At 34.5% G+C, this 22729-nt stretch overlaps 1 protein-coding gene across 1 annotated transcript in view; it reads left to right on the top strand.

The window, feature by feature from the left end:
• The window catches only part of TRHDE (thyrotropin releasing hormone degrading enzyme), a gene marked incomplete at its 5' end in the record, with an annotated part of 424737 nt that overhangs the window by 367375 nt on the left and 34633 nt on the right, over positions 1 to 22729 (top strand). Inside the window, 3 exons of the mRNA XM_080706673.1 lie at positions 15339 to 15486; positions 17321 to 17418; positions 18190 to 18297. Coding sequence (XP_080562799.1) covers positions 15339 to 15486; positions 17321 to 17418; positions 18190 to 18297 — 354 coding nt within the window. The remainder of the gene's footprint in view (positions 1 to 15338; positions 15487 to 17320; positions 17419 to 18189; positions 18298 to 22729) is intronic.

Raw genomic sequence — 22729 nt, 5'->3', positions numbered from 1 at the left:
AAAGAAATGTGGGTAATTGTTTGAGGAAAAGATGCAGATGAATAAAGGAAAGATAAGGCAACAAAAACATTGGAACTGATCTGGCCTTGCAAGAAAGAACTCAGTATTAGAGGTTTTATATATGAGATTTTCATAGTTACAGAGTAAATCATAAGCAAGTAGAAAATTAGCTTGAGATATTTCAGATTATTGAAATTGTAAAAACAGTGAAAATTGTAACAAGAGAAGTCCAGGTGTTTGTGTGCATGTGTATATATGATGTTTATTAAAGAGAAGAAAGAAAACGGAAAAGAAAAAAGTGGAAAGAGAGGAGGAGTAAACTTTCTTACAATAAGGACATTGCTATGTTGATTAAAAGAATACCTGTGTTTTAGGGGGAAAATTTACATAAACATTAACATTGAGATTTATCTTGATATGAATACCATAGGCTTTAACGATTAAATAAAGCAAGATGCATAGAAAGTAGAAAATTCAGGCTGGCTCTGATTTCTTTAAGCAAAAATAATCCAGTGCATAGACGATGGAGTCTTAAATGTAATCTACTTGCCCTTTGAGTGCAGAAGGATGATGGTGAGTCAGAAATGCACTTACACATGCAACCAAAGATAAAGAAACAAGGAAATTAAGATTGCAAAAAAAAAAAAAGGGCAAACCTTTAAACCAGAAACATTTAGATATAATTCAACAAATGGAAATTCAGAGCAGATCAAAGAGACTGTGTAAGGAGTAAGTGTGCTGATTTCTTTATTTTTCTTATCATGGACCCAAGGATATAGATTAAACTACAGATAAATCCATAGGAGAAAATTCTTTTAATGGTTTAAGTCAAATAAATTTACTTTTAACGAAGAGCAACTAGTGTAAGTTTTTTAAAAGATTTGTGGTCACGTGGAGTATACCAGTTCTTTGTCATTTTTCTAAAACTCCTTTAAAATATTTTGTTACTTGTCATCTTTGATTCTAAATTTTGGTAGTGAACATATGTTTCTTGTGAGAGTTGTTACTTTACTAGAATTGCACATTAAATAATAATGATCACTAAATTAATATTCTAGGATTTTATTATAATAGTGATTTTCCTGCATAAAATTTATACTTTTTCCATATTGTATCTCTTTTCAATAATATTGTTGAACTATGTGATAATTTTAACAAAATACAAAATATTTTAAACATAGATTTCCTGTAAAACTCTTTTTTGTAATCATATTTTGGAATAAATGTAAATATATATCTTTGTTTTGAATTGATTAGTGCATTTTTAATTTTTTATCAATGCATAAATTTTTGTAAATTTTCTCTTACAATTGGTAAATTTTCAGACAGTAAGGAAGACTCAACTATTGGACTGTTATTAAAATTAACAAATATCACTGTTAGAATGAAGTAAATCATTGATGCCCTTTAATTATTAACCATCTTCAAAGAATTAGAACATCATTATCATTTGTTTTTTCTATGTTTTATTTGAATAGTATCAGCATTAAAGAAAATCAAGAAAAAGTAAAGGTTCTGAACTTTCAAAGTGGGAATCCAGGATTGACTAAAATATTTTTATATGAGCAATCAATCTTGAATTTTGTGTCATTGAAATCACAGCTAAAATTGAGATATGAGTTATGTAGCAATTAGAAACGGCGACTTACATCTTAGCCTCTATCTCAGGAGCTTTAGTCAATTTTTTACAAGTTACTGTCCAAAGAACAAATCATATGAGTCATTTATGGTAAATAGTTGTTAGGTGATTTCAAAAGGGGTTCAAAGTAGCTTGAGAGTTAAACAAAATGCCAGTACGAAGTTCTTATGTTGATTGTAAGCAATTTTTTGACTAAGTGAACATATTAAGTGGCGCCCAAAAAAGAAAAAAAAGAAAATTAAATCTCCTCAAATGAATCTAAAACTTCTTGTAGACATAAATTCTCAAATAAATTGCTAGTACCATTGAGATGCCTCCATGTAATGTATAGTTTGTGGCTCACCAGATACGTTTACCTCTGCCCTTTTATTCTTTAGGTTATCATTTGCCAGCCTTATGAGGGAGAACAAAACATTCAAAATGTAGCTAACACACCTGCTTCTCCAAAGGTGATTTCAAGTGGGCACAGCTGCCTTTTTCAAGATACGAATCCTTTTCTCATATAATGAATTAGATAGTTGAGGTCCTTTTCCTATCTCTGGTAATAAAAAGTCCTTTTCCTTTTCCACATTTCATCTGCAATGGCATCGGGTGTTTTTTTAGTCTAATTTGGAATGGAGCATAATATGCTGAGAGGCAGGAAAATACCACTTTACGTCATAAAGAATTAGATTAGATATTTCATTTCTTTGTGAGTAAAGGTGAATATTTTATTCAGATTAGAGGAGGAGAAAGTGTGTGGCACACAGGGAAGGTGTGTGCCACTTTATTCCTTCTCTATCATTCACTATTGCCTGAAATTGTTTCTTTGACATGCTTTAATATCTCTAATAGCAGTTACGATTGAATTTAAGAGAATTTTGGATGATTGTCCATTATTATTTCCACGTGAAAGAGCCTTATTTTTCCTTGGATACACTAGAAAAATATTTAAAGGCAGACAAACACAATACTTTTCAATTGGGACACGATCTACATGAGACAGATGATTGGATATTTCTCTGATGACTGATAAATCGGCTCATTTTAATTTTTTTCCACAGTGTTGACCAACATGCCGCCAGCCTGGCGTCCATTTCTGATTTAAACACATGATTTCAGAATGACTTTGGAGGGTTGTGATACTCAGGGATTTATGGGGCACTTGTATGTGGGATTCTCATCACTGTACAGCAACCCTGTCGTTTTTGTGACAGAGCCTGTTTGACTGGTTTTGGATTTATGATGGAAATAATTCAGAACAGTGTAATAATTTTCCTTTGGCAATTACACTACCATTTGGTACTTTGTCCCTACAGGGAAAATGAATGTGCTGGGATCTGTAAACGAGTTTAGTAGTTAGATGTAGGGAACAAATCAAGGTCAGAATACAGATGTGGAACATGTGGTTGGTGAATTCTAGGTCTGGGTCTTCAGTCTGAAGGCTTGCCCACATTTGTGGGGCACTTTACAGTTTAAAGAAATACACTCTCGTTTCTTGTCTTTTAACTCAGAATAACTCTGGAGGAAAAAGATGTTTCCCAATTTTCTAAAGGAGGAAATCAAGGCTGAATGGTTGCTTTTCGTAAAGTTTGTATCTCAGTGAATATATTTAAGCCTGTATCACATTGAGGCTATCTGATATAGACTAGGGTGATAGAGATATTGAAGACTTAGTCCCTGCTTTGTTTTGTTAACTATTATGAAAAACTTCAATTATATACAAAACCTGGAAAAAATAATTGTAACAAAGCCCCTTTATCTGTCACTCTTCATTAACAATTGATTTACTCATAGTTCTTTTATCTACCTCCGTATCCAACCTTTCATGCTCTATTGAAGCAAATGATAGACATCAATTTATTAAAATAAAATTTCACTACATGTCTCTGAGAATGATTATGCATGAGCACCTTGATATGACATCAGTAGATCCCTCTGCCTCTTTGGGCTGCTCTTTTAAAACCTTTCTATACAGCATCAGTCATCCCTTTGCACTGATAGATTACACTCTTGAAATTATTTCCTTTAAAATTCACCCACTTTTTGGAGAGTTATGATGTCTTCTTCCTTAATTATTAATCTTTGTGTCAATCTAAAATTTCAACCCAAGCTGTACATTTAGAAAATTATGTTGAAACTATGATGGCTTCATATTGTACTGAAATGTTTGCAGATAAACTGGAGCTGAGCTTAGTTTTGAGATTTCATATAGGATATTTTAACTAAGGTGGAATTTACTGGGTATCTTTCTAGACCCAAGACTCTCTTTACAGTTATATCCTGGAAGCATTTTTCTTACCATACTTATACACCATTATGTGAGTCCTTACCCCTTTCTTTTTGTCTGATTCAAGGATACCCAAATACTTGATAGCCTTAATTTTTCCTTTTCCTAAAGACCTTAAGATAGAAACTATTTCTGTCATTCAAAGGGTTTTCTTAATTTAAATTAAAGACAAGATGCACAATTACCTCCATTTTCTTTTTAGGGCCACATTGAAGTACTCACCCCTATCATTCATATTTTGACTGTTTCTGTTGTTGTAATGCATATACCTCATAGTAGGTTTATTGCTACTAACTAAAATCAGCCTCTCCAGGTCAGAGTCTAGTCTGAGAGTTTTTCTTTACTTATGGAGGTTAAATTCGAAAGGAATCCTGGGAATAAAGATCAGTGTCAAAGAAAGTGACTTTGGAAGATGTGTCCCCCAAATCCCCCAAATACCAAAATATCTATCTGCAGTGAGTCCACTAAGGCCCCATATGTTCTATTGTGTTTTCCTCTTAAGGCCTTTGTGAATTGCACCCATAATTCTCTTCCCTCTTTTTAAATTATGATAAAATGGGAAGAGGAATATAAAATTATTGCCAGGTTTTTTTGGAACAGAGGTAAGAATATCACAGCCTTGGTACAGGAAGCCTGAGTTCAGATATCAACACTACCTTTATTTGTCACATGAAAATAACTATTCTGAGTCTCAGTTTTCATCTGTGAGACAGGTATAGTATTATTTCTACCTCTAAAAGAGTATTGTGATTATTTAATAGCACAATGAATATAATACATTTGTTCCTAGACTGGTGGTCCAGGAATAATGACTCAGTGTTAAGCCATCAAAGTATCTATACAAAGTCCTTTTTTCCCTTGTTTAGGACTAGTGGCTGTTTCACAAAAACTAAAAATAAGCACTCAGTTATTTGTTAAGAACTATACTACCTTATAATTTTTATCTCATCATTCTAATTTAGGTATGCAATCCAAAGAAAATAATTTGGAACATGTAAGAGCATTGTGCACAAATGTGTTGGTAGCCCTGTTATTGATCTAAAAAATGTGTGTAACTAAAGTTTCCAACAATCCTAGTCTATTTTCCCCAACAGAATATTGTTAGAACCAATCAAGTGGTAATTATGAAGAACTTTAATAGCATTCCAAGTTATTACAAGTTAAATATAAATTGTATGTGGAACAGAATAAAATTTATATAAAAAGCAAAAGTTTTGACATAAACTTTAGACCAGAGGAAATATACCCAGCTATCTTTAAGTGGTTTGGTTTGAGTGATGTCTTTTCTCTTTTACAGTTTCCTGTTATTCACACATTTGTCTAAAAAGCAGCCATATAGGAAGTTAGAAGCTTCACTGATTTATGGACCTCTAGGTTAATGATTTGATATCCGATGGCAGTAAACCTAACCTCTGCAAAATCCTACTGGAATATTTTACTCCTTTTATTCCCATGTGGCTCTTTAGATTATTAGAAAACTTCACTGCCGAATAAGCAAAGCCTACACTAGCTTTAAGAATTGTATTTTCTATGGAAATTATGCAGTGTGTGAATAATTTTTTGTATTCAACTCAGTTTATTTTTTTGTATTTAAATTCTCTACTAAGTCTGATAATTTACCAAATTGGACCATAGATCTTCCTGTATATAAAGTATATATTCTTTTAAAATATGTCCATTGCTTAAACAATTACCATAACTTTCTCCATATTATCTAATGCTACTTTTAACAATTAAACCACAGTAAATAATGCATGGAAATGCTTTTGGAATCTTTTTTCTGATACATGCTTAAAACAAATCTCATGTATGATCTATCTTAAAAATAATGGTTTCTATTATATTATCCACTTTGCTCACTAAATACATATTTTGTCATAAGCGTAGTGCTTATATTGAGAGAGGATCAGCTGAGGAGATCATATTTCACTTGATTCTTATCTTAAAAGACCATGTGACATATTTGAGTTTTCTCTCCATAGCAGCCAGAGTCACCTCTTAAAGTATAAATCAGATCATGTCATTTCCCAGCTCAAAAACTTTCAGAGCCTTTCTATCTCATGCAGAAAAACACTCTGAGCTCTTGCTGTGTAATGACAGAGGCCCAAGCCTCCACACTGCATGTGCCTCGGCCCAGGCCAGGCTGCGGCACTGGCGACTCTACACTAGGGCCCTGCAGGAACAGAAGCACGGGCCCTGGGGAGGAACCCTTCCACCAATCACCCACCGCTTGGATGGGAAAGAGAATGCCACTTGAGCACAGAGCGTCCAGCTAACGGAAAGAAGGAATCCTCTCCATTTGATTTGAAGTCTAGATGAAATTCTGGTAATTATGATACATCGGTTTCAGTTGAAAATTTTGCCTGGGTGTTTAGCTCAGTGATACATTACAGCACATTTCGAGCATGTGCAAAACACTGGGTTCCATCTTTGACACAAACAAAAACCAGAACACAGGATTTTAAAGAAGAGTGGCTCAGGGGCTGGCACTGGAGCAAGTCAAGAAGATCTGAACATCAGGAGTGACTAAAGCAGACCAAAGGAATAGACCAGGAGAGGGCTACTAATGAGCTGTTCTTTGTGAGGGGACATCAAGTGAGGAGGAAGGTTCCATGGGAAAGCACCTGCCTAAACAGATGGGAAAGAAGGACCAGGTGACAATGAAGCAGGCTGCATTTCACAATGAGCAGCTGACTAGATTGGAGAAGAGGAGCTCAGAGTTTTGCAAAGCCTTCACTGAGCCACATCACATGGCTGCAAAATTCAGACACCAGGCGTTGCATCCAGTCTGTGCTGATCTGCAAGCCAAGTTTTCACCAGAGCATGTACCGGACCCTCAGCTTCTCTGCTCTGGCCAATCAGCCCATATGTTGCATCCACCAATCAGAGCATGCTCGAGAAGGCAGAATAAAATAAACAACATGCATAATTCCTTCAATGTTAATTCTGGACATGCATTCCCCCCCCCACTAAGAAAACAACCCATTTGGAGATCATTAAAGAGAAGCACTAGAGAGTGGATTCAGCAGAATCATATTACATTTAATTTTATTCAATTTCTATAAAAATATTTCTCTCCAAAAATCTTCATTATTTGGAAGACCTCTACTCTAATAATTCTTGGGTATGAATTGGACTAAAGGAATGGAAGAGGGGGATGAGGACAAAACAAAGCAGGCCTGGGGCAACAGTGCTGCCTAGGTTGTATCATGTGGCGGAAAAGGGGATTGTTTTATTTCCTTTAGCTTTTCTCCTTTGAATATATAGGAGGTATTTCAGTTTAACTTGAGATTATTATTATCATGCAGGTAAAAAGGCAAAAGAGAGAAAATTGGCCTCTTTTATTGTTTAGGATGGCAGGTGAAATACAGTAATTTTCATCAATATGGAGATTTCATTAGCTTATACAGTATCTATTGTGAATGCTGACACCTTTTCTCCATTCTATCAATGATAGATTTTCTGATAGAAAAATAAAATAATCGATTTGAAGGCCTTATTACTCAAGGCCCTTCCTGATCTTTCTGTCATTGATTTCTCACACCCTGCTCCCCTTTCCTAACTCCACTCACAAGCCTTCTGTTACTCTCCTAATATTCCAATTTTGTTGCTGCCTCAGGACCTTTGAATTCACTGCTTTTGCAAATAGAATTCTCCTCCTACCAGATCCAGTAATCCTGTTCCCTCAGTTCCTGAAGGGCAGATTCCCCTAACCCCCTGTTTAAATCATTCTCCCTTAACTTTCTTCCCAACCTGGCTTGCCCTCCCTTCATAATTGGCATTGCATTATTAATGTGTGAAACTGAGCATTAAGTCTAATGTGATAAATGCTATGAAGGTGGCATGTGAACACATGCCAAAGAAGAAACACTTTAAATAATTCAAAGTGGTTTTGGAGGGAGCCTCATGTTGCAAAAATAGTAGCACTTTCCTGTCAGTTTTGGTGTTGAATTATAGCTATACCACTTCTTAGCAAGGTGAGTTTGTTAAGATGATTGTCTTCAATAAAGTTTATCTTCTTTAGCTAGACAAATGGGCATAATAGCACTGATCTTAAAGCCTAGTATTATTAGTCTTGAGAAAAGTAAACAAACAAACTGAGACCAGTTTCCCATAATATCATACGTAAGTGCTCAATACATGATAGTGTAAAGTTATTGTCAACAGTTTTCCAAAGAATAATTAGCTATTGTGAATTGTGCTGTTATAAAAATAAAAATGCAGGCCGGGCGTAGTGGCGCACGCTTGTAATCCCCACGCTTGGGAGGCTGAGACAGGAGGATCGCACAAGTTCGAAGCCAGCCTCAGCTACTTAGTGAGGCTCACAGCAACTTAGTGAGACCCAGTTTCCAAATAAAGTATAAAATAGGTCTGGAATTACAGCCTGGAGGTAGAAAAGCCCCTGGGTTCCACCCCCAGTACCACCCCAAATAAATAAATAATAAATAAATAAATAAATAAAATTAAAACAAATTACAATGCATGTGTTCCTATAGTAATTTGACTCTACTCCACTTCCTTTAGGAAGATGGCCTCAAGAGTGGTATGGCTGGGTCATATAATGGTGGCATTTCAGAATCTTTTAGAGAACATTCATACTGATCTTCATATAGCTGTACTAATTTGCAATCCTACCAATAATATATGAGTTACTATTTTCCCATATTCTTGTCAACATTTTTTATAGTTTATAGTCTTGATGATTGCCATTCTAGGTGGAATTACATGGAGTCTTAGTGTTGTTTTGATTTATATTTTCCTGATTGCTAATGAGATTGAACGTTTTTTTTTTTTTTTTAGGTTCTGGGGATGGAACCTAGGGATATTCTCCCTCCAAACTATACCCCTAGCCCTATTTTATATTCTTTATTTTGAAGCAGCGTTTCACTAAGTTGCAAAGGGCCTCACTAAATAGCTGAGGCTGTCCTCAAACCACAATCCTCCTGTCTCAGCCTCCCAAATCCTGGGATTACAAGTGTGGGCCACCATGCCTGGCTCTGAGATTTAACTTTTAAAAATATATATTTATTGTACATTTTTATTTCTTCTTTTGATAAGTATCTATTCAGATCCATTGCACACTTTTGATTGGGTTCTTTGTAAGATACCATAAATCAATTAAAATATAATTAGATGACTTCAGCTATAAAGATCTTTTTTTCCCTTTTGACCAAGTAATTGGTATCTATTAATTTTTCCAGTTAATGATCAAACATCAAATATTGACCTTTCTTCTTGAAGACCTTCTGAATTAAGATGATGGCCAATTTCTTGTGAAATTATGTTTGGAAATAATAGAGCGAGCGAGCGAGTGAGCGAGCGAGAGAGAGAGAGAGAGAGAGAGAGAGAGAGAGAGAGAGGTTTCTTGTGTAATTATGTTTGGAAATGAGAGAGAGAGAGAAGATATGGGAGACAAGGACAAGGAGAGGAGAGGAATGGCTGGTTGCTGTAATGAAAGTCAGACTACACAAATTTCTGAAATATTTCACTTTTAATTATTAAATGTTGACTGAAGAAAGAACCCAAAAAGTAATGTAGTTCACCCTTACTGTCAATTCACTGACCAAGAGAAGAAGATTTTAAGCCTCCATCAATTTATTTAAATGAATAGCACAAATTATATTTTTGCTTCTAGGAAAGTAATTTGCTAGTTAGAAAACAAAGCAGAGATGTTCATATAAAGCCTTTTCTTTCTCATTGTCTGTGAAGCTATTTTGTTTTGCGGTAGACTAGAATATTCAGAGGAATTAGCTAAATAGCAGTGGCCTTCTTACTTTTATATGAAAATCAATAATAAAACAGATGGGAAAAATGTGATAAATATCATTTTTTTTTTTTTTTTTTGGTGGTACTGGAGGTGGAACCCAGAGGCTTTCTCCTCCGGGCTATACTCCCAGACCTATTTTTGGAAACAGGGTCTCACTAAGTTGCTGAGAGCCTCACTCAGTAATTATGTTTGGCTGAGGCTGGCTTCTAACCTGTGTGATCCTCCTGTCTCAGCCTCCCAAGCGCGGGGATTACAAGCGTGCGCCACCATGCCCGGCTGATAAATATCATTCTTGATGAAGGAAACAATTCAATGCAATGTTCATATATCATGCAGTGTTCATATATAAGGATATCATTACCAATCTCACTAATGTGTATGAATTGTGTGGGACAGGAGAGAAAAGCACCAAGTTCTTTGTATAAGTTTGTTTCTATCACAGTGAAACTCACTGTGATGTATAATTACAATGCACCAAAAAGTATATTAAAAATATACCACTCTAAGAAAATTTTCCAATTCTATTGCTTTATTTAACCTTTGAAAATGCCTAATTTTAAACAGATTATGGTTGTGTTTAAATTTTAGCAAACTTGACAAGCACTTTTGTTTTTAAGACCTATGACATTATTGCTGTAATAAATAAGCATTTACTGAGTGCCTGTTTTGTGCTAGGTTCTGCATTAGGCAATAGGGTAAAAGAATGAGGGTGATTTCATTCGAAACAACCCCCATGCCACTCCTGAATGGCATGGGGCTGTAACTGTCTTCTATATTTCTTTTTAATAAACTCATTTAAATTTAAAAAATGAATAAAATTTATTTATTTTCTTAAAGACCCAAATAACTCCAGTGAGTTAAAAGATAGTATGATAAAATTATGATGAATAATTACTATGAATAAAGTTTTGTCAAGGTGTTATTTAAATCAAGAGAATAGGGACCTACCTAAGTCTATTCAGGGATAGGCTTCCTGAAAGAAAGAAAAAGGAAAAAGAGAGGCTATGATACTATTTTCTGTGCAGCTTTTCACATTCATAGGTTTATGGGACTATAGATGAGTACCCTCTTTTTCATTGCTATAGATAATAGTTGAGCAATGTACAAATATTGCCATTTTTCCCCCTGTGGAAACTGACCAAAGGTACTGGTTGACAGAGCTACTTCCTTGTTTCTCCCTATTTATTCTGTGCTACTCTTCAGGCCACTGGGGATTCTAATCTGTGTCATAAGTCTGAGCACATAAAAATTTGTTAATAATGAATAATAAAGAGGAACATATAAAAAACCCGGTAAACTTTTTAATTAAGCATTTCAGCAAGTGTTTAAAAAAATCTCTGCCTAAGGGACAGGGATAGTGTCTTCGGCATATGTTGTGAAATATGTAGTAGGTTATTGGCTTTAAAAGGAATATTCAACTGAAGAAGACTAGAGTGTAGACTAGATTCTGAAGAGTCTGAGTGTTCCCCCTACATCTCAAACAAGAAAGAATCGATTGCCTTTAAAGGAAACTCACAGGAAGATAACTTATTTGAGCACAGGGCACTCATTGCAGTAGATTCAAGAGTTAACATTCACAGGGAGTCAGAATGGTTTATAAAAAGCAGTTCTGAATCTTAGGTGGAAACAAAGCCAGCTAAGATCACAGCATTTGAGCATCAGCTAATATAGTCTATTTTTAATATCCTTCTCATAAAAATAGCCTTGTATACCTAAAGATATAATTCTTTGCAAGCTCCAGTAAATTGGAGAAGGAAGAGGAAAGGAGAGAGGGCAAGTGTGTGGGTGTGGGGGATGGGAGAGCAGCTGTGTAGCTGCATACAGACAGTGTTTCATCTATTTCTTCAACATTCCTCATTTGTTTCTCTTCCTCGTAGTCCCTTCTTTGATTCGTAAGTCATTCCTCATGTCCACCCATGCCTCAGTAGTGGAGAAGATAGATGCCATATACGGACTGTTGCTAAAATATTAATAAGACAATTATACATGAAATATTTTTTCAAGTGTGCTATTTCTTTCATGCTGTTAGCAACATTTCCCTGTGATGATGCGAATTTAAGGAAACAGTTTTCCAGCATCAGGACCCTAAGTGTAGTTCCTATTGGGATGATTACTTTAAGCTAATGTAGTCTTCTATTCACTGAAATCCGCACACTTCCTATATTGATTGCATTATCAGTAGTAGTAATCACAGATATCATTACCAGCCAATTACACAAACACACATCTAAGCTAGGTAAACTATTCTCCAACATTATCGCTCATGATTCTTAATTTTGTAATGAAGCTGATCATACTCATGTCCAATTAAGTATAGCTACATATTTTGATCTAGTAGGCTTAAATGTAAGTGTATTGAATTATGTAGTAGGTAATTACTTACGTATGTTGGTATCAAACCAGAATGAGTACAATTTGAGTGCAATCTTTTTCTTATTCTATTTGAAAACTCATTAGAGTAGGTTAACTGCTCTAAAAAAATACACCCAAACGTGATTTTGGATAAAATAAATGAGAGTAGCTGGGCAAGGTAGCACATTTATGTAATCCTAATACTTGTGAGACTAAGAGCAGAGGATTGCAGGTTTGAAGCCAGTCTCAGCAATTTAGTGAGGTCCTAAGCAATTTAGTGAGACCCTGTTAAAAAAAAAAAAAAAAAAAAAAAGGCTGATGGTATAACCCAGAAGTAGAACTCCCCTGGATTCAGTCCCTAGTATCCTCTCCCCACACACAATGAAACTTATTTCCTGCTCATATAAAAAGACTGGGTGTGAAAAGGCATCCAGGGATGGATTTTTTTACATATTCAAGATAAGACTTCCAAGGTTACCTGATAGATTCATTTGAGGGAAAAAGATCATAGAGGGAGAAGCTAACAGAAGTGTCTGAGGGTTCACTCTGGCAGTGGAGACATTCATATTCTGTTGGCTAAGTTTTAGTCACATGACCTTGTCTAACTATATGGAAGTTTGAGAATTATAGTCTATTATAGGAAGAAGAAGACAAAAACAGATTTTTTTGGTGAGCGCTTAGCAATTTCTCCCACAGGACCTCAAAATAGTAACTGCTCCATTTTTCTTTTAATGAATACTTTACTTGCCTTAGCATTATATGGAACTTTATTAGACTTGTGTCAGATATCTTATAAAAACCCAACTCCAAGTAATGCCTCTTAGACTTGCATTTATGAATGTCCTATTTTCAGCAAATTAAATTGCAGATATATAGGTTAGAATAAAACGTGTGGGGAGCTGAATAAGATGTCTCCTCATTGATTTCTTTTATGGACCAGGATGAGGGGGCTGGAAAATGAATTATTTACCTGGTTTTATCAGGGGTGTCAGTGATAGATTTATACCCAGGCCTTTTCTCAAGTCCCAATCTCTTTCCACAAAATTATTTGTTATGTGTTTTATAGGCAGTCATATTGCTCACAAAGCATGTAATTAAATAATGTCTATGCATTTATAGAGATGAAGTAAAACACAACAAATGGTAATCAATAAAAGACTATCACATCTACATCTATGTGAAAATAAATCCAAATAACTTTCAAGATTTTCCAAACTTATTCGATATCTGAAATACTTACTAAAATAAAAATACATTACTTATTTCTCCAACAAAATAATAATGACTTCTAAATAAATCTTCAACTCTACCATTATGTAATTCATGGTACGTGGAACAAGAGGATATATAAATGATCATGCTAATTAATATTTAGAATGATAATCTCGGAGAAATGAATTATAAAATCTAAAGTATTTTAATTAAAAATGGTCTTCCTTCTTTAAGGAAGACCAAAGCAATATTTTTATGGAATATTATGTACTAACAGTAGGTAATAAACCTGTGAAAGCATAATTTAGCTGTATTGTTGAGATGTTTCAGTGGTTAAAATATAAGGTTGCTTATTTTCTCTAAAGCCTAATTTTATGCTCTTTCTAAAAGTATGTAGAAAATAGAAACAGCATAGGAACAGTTGCACAAATCTAGATGTACTCCAAATCATAAAAGCTTTATAGGACACTTTGAAATTATGTAAAATTTGGGATTATCTCACCATTCTAATTTTATACCACATATTAACTGTGATTGATCCTGTATCATAGCAGAACAAAAAAAAATCATTACAGTGACCTGCATTATTTATTTTAATTTATATAGTAATGAAGCACAATTTTCCTAATTCTTTTTCTTACAAATATCATAAACACAGCTATGAGTTAATATTCACATATAGAATAATTTTTGCTTATCATATTAAAGATGAAATAATCTGGCAAACATTTTATAAAAGAAAATGATGAAAGACTTTGCTTCCTCCCTGTCCATCTCCCACCACACAAAAATTCCAATTAATTTGGTGATGTTGAAAAATAACAGCGTGAAACATAGACAAAAAGAGTTCCAGGCTTTTCTTCTTCCTTGTGTTTAAAATGTCCACGTTCATTTGATAATTGTCATATTTTCAGGTTACTACAACAAAACACCTTAGACTGGGTAATTTTCAAACAATGCAAAATTTCACCCATAGTCCTGGAGGCTGATGAAGGCTTGCTCTCTGCTTCAGTGATGGTACCCAATCTAATTAATGAGGGTGAAGCCCTCATGACTTAATCACTCCCCAAAGCACCAGCCTCTTAATACTATCATGTGGGGTATAAGGTTCCAACATATGGATTTTGGGGAGCAATCAATATTCAGATCATAGCAATAATCAAGAGACAAGAAATTCATCAAAATTCATTATGTCCCTGTCTGCCTCAAGACCTCGTCCTTTAAAATGATGTCCTTTATATTACTGTAATTCTGCAAGGATTTTATGTTCAATATGCTTGAGAATAGAGATGCACAAGTCTTTTGGGATCATTTTTTAGGTGTGGCTCCTTCAACTATATAGATGATATGTACTCAGATAATTTCTAAGAGCTACATTTTAGTATTTCCTAAAGAATCAGATATTAGTCCCCCAGTGACAAAACATGTATGCTAAAAGGAAAAGAACAAAAGAGAAAGATTATCTTTTTAAAACAATGTGTATTAAAATCATTATACAGAACTACATGAGAAGTAAAGGAAATGTACTGAGTAACTGAATTGTAGCAATCCATTATTTTCAATTATTTGTCACTTCTGAAGAGTGAAGTATAGTGTCTATGGTTAGTTTTGTTCAAATTTCATATTTTAATTTTAAAAATATGATTCTCATTTGTTTATTTGTATAAATTTTTTTGTGGGTCTGAGGATGGAACCCAGAGGTGTTTGACCTTCAAGCTACACCCCCTGCCCTATTTTTTATTCTTTATTTTGAAACAGGGTCTCACTAAATTGCAGAGGGCCTCACTAAGTAGCTGAGGCTGTCCATGAACTGTGATCCTCTGGTCTCAGCCTCTGGAATGCTGGGATTACAAGTGTGCGCCACCACGCCCGGCTATATGTGTAAATTTCTAATTGTGTACATTCTCAAGGGGCATTGGTATCCTAAGTAGGACTATATTTAAAAGTTGAGCAATTTTTTGTAGCATTGAGTATACTTTCTTTATAAAGTGAAAAATCTTGCTTTCTGCCTTTTATTTGCATAAGTAAAATCCTCATTTTTGCATCATCTCAGATCTTTTCTGCATATAATCAACATTAACTTTCTTTTGCCTGTGCAGGGCTGGCTATTTGCCTCAGAATATCCCCCTGGAGATTATCAGATACCTGTCTGAGGAGAAGGATTTTCTTCCCTGGCATGCTGCCAGCCGAGCTCTTTATCCTCTTGATAAATTGTTGGATCGCATGGAGAACTACAATGTCTTCAATGTAAAAAAAGATAATTTCTCCTTTCTGGTTTTCAGAAAAATATGCTATTTTATCAATATATAGTGTCTACAATAGGTCTTAGGTTGTTTTAGCTTCTTCTGCTAGTTTACATTATCATTTTTGTTCTAATTTTCTGAGCAATTCTGGTGACAATTATTTGAAGTAGAAATTTAATACAAGTTACCTTTTGTTCTGGCCTAGAAGTGTCAATTAAGCTTAAATGCTGCAGAATTTAAGAAAGAATATACATGGCAAATTCGTAAAGTTCAAGCACACTTTCTGAGAGTTAAAGGGCTCTGTGTCCACAAAGGACTTAACCTGGGTAGAGGGATCCCAAAGATCTTAACAGAATGCAGACAGTTTCAGTCAAGATTCTCAGTCATTATTTTTATCCGAAAGGGCATGGTGAATCCAATTCACTTCCTTAATTAACAAGGATAAGATCAACATTGAGACAAAGCCCATTCATAATTGGGTCCAAGGGGATAAAGGAGAGCAAATAACAGATAATCCAGACAGACATGAAAGCATGACAAATATCCTGAAATTATCTGAAATAACTTGGCCAAAGTTTCTAAGCCCAAAGCCCAGTAAACCAAGATTGTACTGCTGACACCAATTAATCTGATTTAATAATCATTTTGAATATTATTAGGATTAAGTACTGTTAATGAGCCTTTAATTCTTAAATTTCTTATCATTGTGCTTTCTGTTATTTCCCTGCACTGTTTGCTTCACTTTAGACATTTAAAAAGCCTGTACTGTGTATAAAATTAACCTATGCTAATTAACCTATACATTTGGAAGTCCTCAAAATTGGATTGCCCTCACATGAAATCTGCTTATTAGAGTCACCTAAGTTGTTTGACGGCCATTAGATTTTCTTTCTTTTTTTTTTTCTTGTCCTAAGCCTACAGGGAAGTAGCTCTATTAACATTTTTAAAAATGAAAATAATCCTGGCTTGACTGTTCATTGTTACTAGTTTTGCCTAAGCCCTGACAACAGACATGGAAAATTTAAAAAAAAATGGGTCATTACAGTTATATTTTTTTTATCTGCTAGGGAAAACCTTCTTATACTTCTATTTCTCCTTAACATTGAAACAGTATAATATAAAACTTCTTTAAAAGTAAAGTACTTTATTGTATATATTTGCACTTCCAAAGTGTATCATATTAGATGCTTCATTTTTAGTAAAAGTTAAGAATTGCTTTTACTGTAATTTTAGTGCTTTCATTCTTTTGACAAAATTCAAGACCACATTAAGGGGAGGGAGAACTTACCTTACGCTGATATTGAAACTTAAATATATCATTGGTTGAATGGATTGTTGACTGCGTAATAACATATCATTACAGGGATTCATTCTGTACATCTCAGCTTCAACAATGCTAGGCTACTGGCTGGGTCAACATAGTGGTTTTGCTTTAAATGTACATTATTGACACAAAATGCATGAATATTAGATGCTCCCTTTCATAGAGTGCATCTACATTCGTATATATGTGTGCAGGACTGTCATTTTCAGTATTCTTCATTTTCCTCATTTTGTTACAAAAATTGTCAGCTAAAATATTTAATAGTGCAAATTACTTAGTCATTCAGTAGGAAGTAAAGAGTAGATTTCTACCATTCTAATAGTGTGTTTTATCCTTATTTTCTATAACTAAAATACTAAGTTGAATAACATTATAATAGAGCATCATGGTGCCTGGAATTTTGCTGATATTTAAAAGTGGATACACTTTACTTTTCTTTCATTATTGGTTTTTAGTTATTAGGATGAGGAAGTTTGAAACTGACACTATCTTTATTTCTCCTACCCCCATTTAGGAATATATTTTAAAACAAGTTGCAACAACATACATCAAGCTTGGATGGCCAAAAAATAATTTTAATGGATCTCTTGTTCAAGCATCCTACCAACATGAGTACTGTTTTTTTTTTTATTGTCTTCTCTACCCTCAGAACTGTATAATAACATACTTCTACTACCATTGTTACCTTAGCAGCATGAGACTACCTTTCTTTCATTCTGCTTTTCTCATTTGACTTTCCTGGGAGGACTGCTGCTGAGTAGCATAGTTCCCTCAGCCTGATAATGAGAAAAAGGCATTTTATTGTTCTGTTTTAATTTAAGATACTGGGGAATGAAATTGACCAAATTATGTGCATGCACAAATATATAACAAAATTTCACTCTTATATATAGTCATAATGCACCACTAAGAATACTAAAAAAGAAAAATAAAAAGATCTGTATTCATTGTGCTGCTGAGATGAGGGCTTATGGCCTTTCACTGGAGAACTGTCACCAGAGAAGATTTAGTATGTCTAAATTCCACTCTGCCTAATGGTCTTTTACTCAGCAGTCTAGGATTTCCATATCTAAAAACTATTTTTGTGTGAGTGGGAGGAGGGTAGTGGGGAAAGAACTCAGGGGCATTCTACTTCTGAGCTACACCTCTAGCCCTATCTTATTTTTTTAGTTTGAAAGAGGGTCTTGCTAAAATGGCAAGGCCGGCCTCAAACCTGCTCTCCTGCTATTTATCCTGTTGTCTCAGCCTCTCGGGTACTGGATCTACAGGCCTGTGCTACCATGCCCAGCTCTTATTTACTACTTATGTGATGTATTACCCTTACTTTCTTTGCAGCTACTAATACTACTTTTTAATCCTTTTCCCACATGACAACATCTATAGAGAGTTACGTCGAGAAGTGATAATGTTGGCCTGCAGTTTTGGCAACAAGCACTGTCACCAGCAGGCGTCCACACTCATTTCAGACTGGATTTCCAGCAACAGAAACAGGTAAGTGAAACCTCGTCCTAGGTTTCTGATAATATTTAGTGGCACTTTCAGGTCTTGGTGGATGAATTTCATTTATCAACTGGATAAAAAGCAAGACAATAAAAATATACATCAAAATTTTGTTTCAGGTTCACAGCTTACAAAACTGCAGCATGAAATCCCAGATACTCTTAATTCTGGAATGTTCATCCAGATTTAGCCTAACTCTTTTTCAGTGTAGGTCCTCATCATATTCATGTATATATGTATATATATATATATATATATATATATATATATATATATATGTGTGTGTGTGTGTGTGTGTGTGTGTGTGTGTATGTGTATATATGTGTATATATGTATATATGTGTATATATATGTGTATATATGTGTATGCATACAAACAGACACATAGTAGTAACTTCTTTCAATTTTGGTAGCTCTGCCATCTCATAAGAAAAAAATAAACAAATTCGGTCAAAACTCTGTAAGGTTCTGTATAAAGGTTGTGGCATTTATTCATAAAATAATGACCAGCATATATTATAAACAAAGAAAAATAGCAAATGATAATATTAAAAACTAAACACAAAAAGGTTAGGAAAAGTGGTCTTTACTCTTCCCATTGACCCTTGACAATGACCTTAAACTTCTGTCTTATCTTGGGATTTTATAAGACATAATTTTCATAAAAATATGAGATTAAAATTATATAATAGAATTGCACTTAAGCAAAAATATTAGACTAAGTGTCATCTGTTAATTAAAATAATACTAAACATTAAAAAATAAGTGGATTTCAAAGATCATTGATCTCACTATAGTGTTTTGAACCTTCTTAAGGTGTTTTTTATATTTTCCAGAGCTTTTACACTTCTTTTCTTTTTACACTTTGGGCAACTGAGACCATTTATCTCCAGGTTCTGGCTTCCATGTTTAATTAGAGTCAGAGGGTAGAAAGAAAAGGAAGGAGGCTTAAAGAGGCACTTTGTATGGACAGTGCTATTTTCTATACATGCCATAGCGGGCTGGTCCCTGACATGGAAGTGATAATGACCTGACAGCAACAAATAAAGAGACTTATTCTGTATAAACAAAGAATCGCAGGCAGTATAGCTTACTTAGGGAGCAAAGTGGTATTTGTCTCATTAAGTGTTGTTTAGATTTAAATTTAGTATCTCACTGTCATCAAATCAAAGGGTGACTCTTCTGTTTTAAAAGCCTCTTAGGGAAATCTCTCACTGCATTATTTAGTAATTCGTCATAGCATCTCACCTTCTCTAACACTTTCTTGTTTGCCCTTTCAGTTAATTGTTTCTTGTATTATACTAAGCTAGGAAGCAAAATATTTTATCACTATCATCTATGCATTGATCCATCATGTATGTGAAGACAGTGATTCAATCTGTCATCATGTCTTCTTTAGAACTAAAGTGTCCTCATTTCTTAAACTATTACTAATGATTATCCTTTGTGCTGTCTTCTAAGAACAATTACACTAGACCTGAACATTTTATAAGGTCTTTTTTATAAACCCAGGGACATTCTACCTCTGAGTGACACCCATAGCCCTATTTTTTATTCTTTATTTTGAAACAGGGTCTCACTGAGTTGCAAAGGGCCTAACTAAGTAGCTGAGGCTGGCTGTGAAACTGCACAGTTCTGTCTCAGCCTACCAAATGCTGGGATTATAAGTGTGCACCAACATGCCTGGCTTATAAGGTCTTTTTTTTGTTTTGTTTTGTTTTGGTGGTACTGGGGTTTCTGGAAACACTTCTACCTCTGGGCTACACTCCCAGATCTATTTTTATACTTTTTTAAATTTGGAAACAGGGTCTCTTAAGCCAGCGTGGCTGACTTTGAACCAGCATGATCCTCCTGTCTCTGCCTCCCAAGCGTGGGGATTTCAAGCCTCCGCCACCATGCCTGGCTGTCTTTTTTATTTTTACCACATCTTTTAATTCTATGACATATGATTCAATCATGAATAAAATGATTCAAAACCAAAAACTCAAATTTGCACCAAGATTCATATCACATATACATAGAAGAAAAAATACTAATAGGTAGAAATTTTAGAAACTACTTCCCACCTTTTATTTTTGTATTGTTTGTTTTTATTTTTCAGCTTTCTTAGAGCTGCCACTTTTTTCAATCTTTCCATGAGTTTACCCCTATAAACATTTTCTTACCATTTTATTAAAATTCACTATATCATCTTCATAATTTATATAGAGTATTTAAGCATAATAGGAAGGCCTACATTTGAGCAATATATTTTTATGGGAAAATACTGTCTTTAAAATAATTCATTTATTTAGCAAAATTTTATTAAACTATTCTTAGTATCAACTGGTAGCTAGAAATCAAAGAGAAAGGGTTCTCTCAAAATTAATAGGGAATATAGTTCTATAAACTACTTTATATGAAGCAAGAACTAAGGACAAGGGTGTGAATATAGCCATGGAGGGACTACCGTCTGGGAGGAATCTCGGTCTTACTCATGAAGGATGGGTAGGGCTTTGTTAGATGGAAGACCCTGGACTGAAGACAGAAATCGGTATGTTACAATTATGTAAGATGGGTGGATAGGGACTCCAAACAAAAGACACATAGGTTGCTGGATAATTTAATATTTGTAGTAATATTTGACTGGCAAACCTGAATAAACCATCATGTCCATGATTCCTTTATAAATAAAAGTTTCTATATAAAATGTCAGCTTAATTTGGTTTTGATAGCTCTGCCATTTATTTATGGTAAAATTGCCTTGGTCAAACATTTTAAAATTCTTTTGTCATTTCTTTCATTATCTTAATATTTTCTGCCTTGCTTGCTTTCGTAAGTGGACAAGTAAATATGCTAAATAAGTGAAGCTAATTCTGTCTGTATGAAGATTTAACCAAGCATATGACACACTCTATTGTCACGAGTGACCTTCAGTAGCAAGGGAACATGATACCCTCTGAGCTTCCTGTGTGAGAAGACCAGAGGTTTAATTCATGTTTTGTGGATGACAACTTAAAAATAAGACAATGATGCAATTTCATATTTGGTGCTGAGTTTAACTTTGTTAAATTAAGTCAATAAAGAAAAGAACAAGTCTTCTTTATGAATGTGCTTGCAGCAGTAGGCTAGTTAGATTTTTTGTTTGTTTGTTTTGATTTTGACTGTTAGTTTAAATGGAACCTTAAAAAAGTGACTTGAAAAAAAAAATCACTTTAAAAGTAAAGAACAAGCCGGGTGTGGTGCTGCACTCTTGTAATCCCAGCATTAGAGAGGTAGAGACCAGAGGATTGCAGTTCAAAGACAGCCTCAGCTACTTAGTGAGGCCCTTAACAACTCAGTGAGACCCTGATTCAAAAAAAAAAAAAAAAAAAAGGGCTGGGGGTGTAGCTTGGAGGTACAATGCCCCTGGGTTCCATCCCTGGTACCTCAAAAGAGAAAAAAAGTAAAAAACACTAGAAGTATATAGTGGAAAACATAAAATATTTTGGGTGATGTATATTTATGCTAATAAATTTAAAGAGTAGTGAGTCATAAAGTAGTGGGCATTAGGAATCTTTGGATACTTTCCTACTGTGCAATAGAATCTTGACACATTGAGGAGATGTGTAAAATCAGAGGCGTTGGATTCTGGAAAATGGAATATATATGAAGGTGGTGCAGGGAGGGATAATGGAACTAAAAAGTGCAATGAATATCTAGAGACTGTAGTAGTAGAGAAAAAATTCAAGAGTTACAGCGGATGATAAATTGAATGAGTAGACATCCTGATCCCTGTTAAAATATTCAAATGCTACAGTGTGTTGAATTGTAATGGTGATGTCATGCATAAAAACGGATTGAGCTACATTCAGGTCTTGTTACGCTGCAATTTGCAGCCCAAGTTCAGCAGAATGACACATTTCAGAAAAGAGAGAAATTGCCAAGCATTCAGTGGAGAACAATACCAGTGATAACAAAGATCTTGAAAACATGAGCTTGGAAAGGAGCTTGTGAGACCTACAAATTTCACTCTTAAAGAAAAGACAGATAATCTTTTTGCACGTATAAAAATAATACTGAGAGGGATAGAAAGTAGTTTCCTTCATTTATTAGTACAAATAAACAAGAAATAATAGGCCTAAGTTTTAGTGAACAAAATATAGGGAGTATGTTATCACTGAAGAGGAACTGTATTTGAGAATCCCTGTATTAAAACACTTTTGACAGTCTCAGCAACTTAATGAGGCCCTATTTCAAAATAAAAAATTAAGAAAAGGGGTGGGGATACAGCTTCAAGGTAGACAGCTCCTAGGTTCAATCACTGGTACTGTAAAAACAAAACAAAACAAAAAACACTCTAGAGGTTACATAGTTGACTATGCAGAGAACATAGTATGGCATTATGGTATATTCTCTAAGTAATGCATTTATACCAAATAAAATGAGTATCAATAATAACATT

This window comes from Muscardinus avellanarius (genome assembly GCF_963383645.1).
Source record: "Muscardinus avellanarius genome assembly, chromosome: 11".
Taxonomy (NCBI): Eukaryota; Metazoa; Chordata; class Mammalia; order Rodentia; family Gliridae; genus Muscardinus; species Muscardinus avellanarius.
The sequence above is the reverse complement of the archived record's forward strand: the minus strand, read 5'-3'. Positions and strand labels throughout refer to the sequence as shown.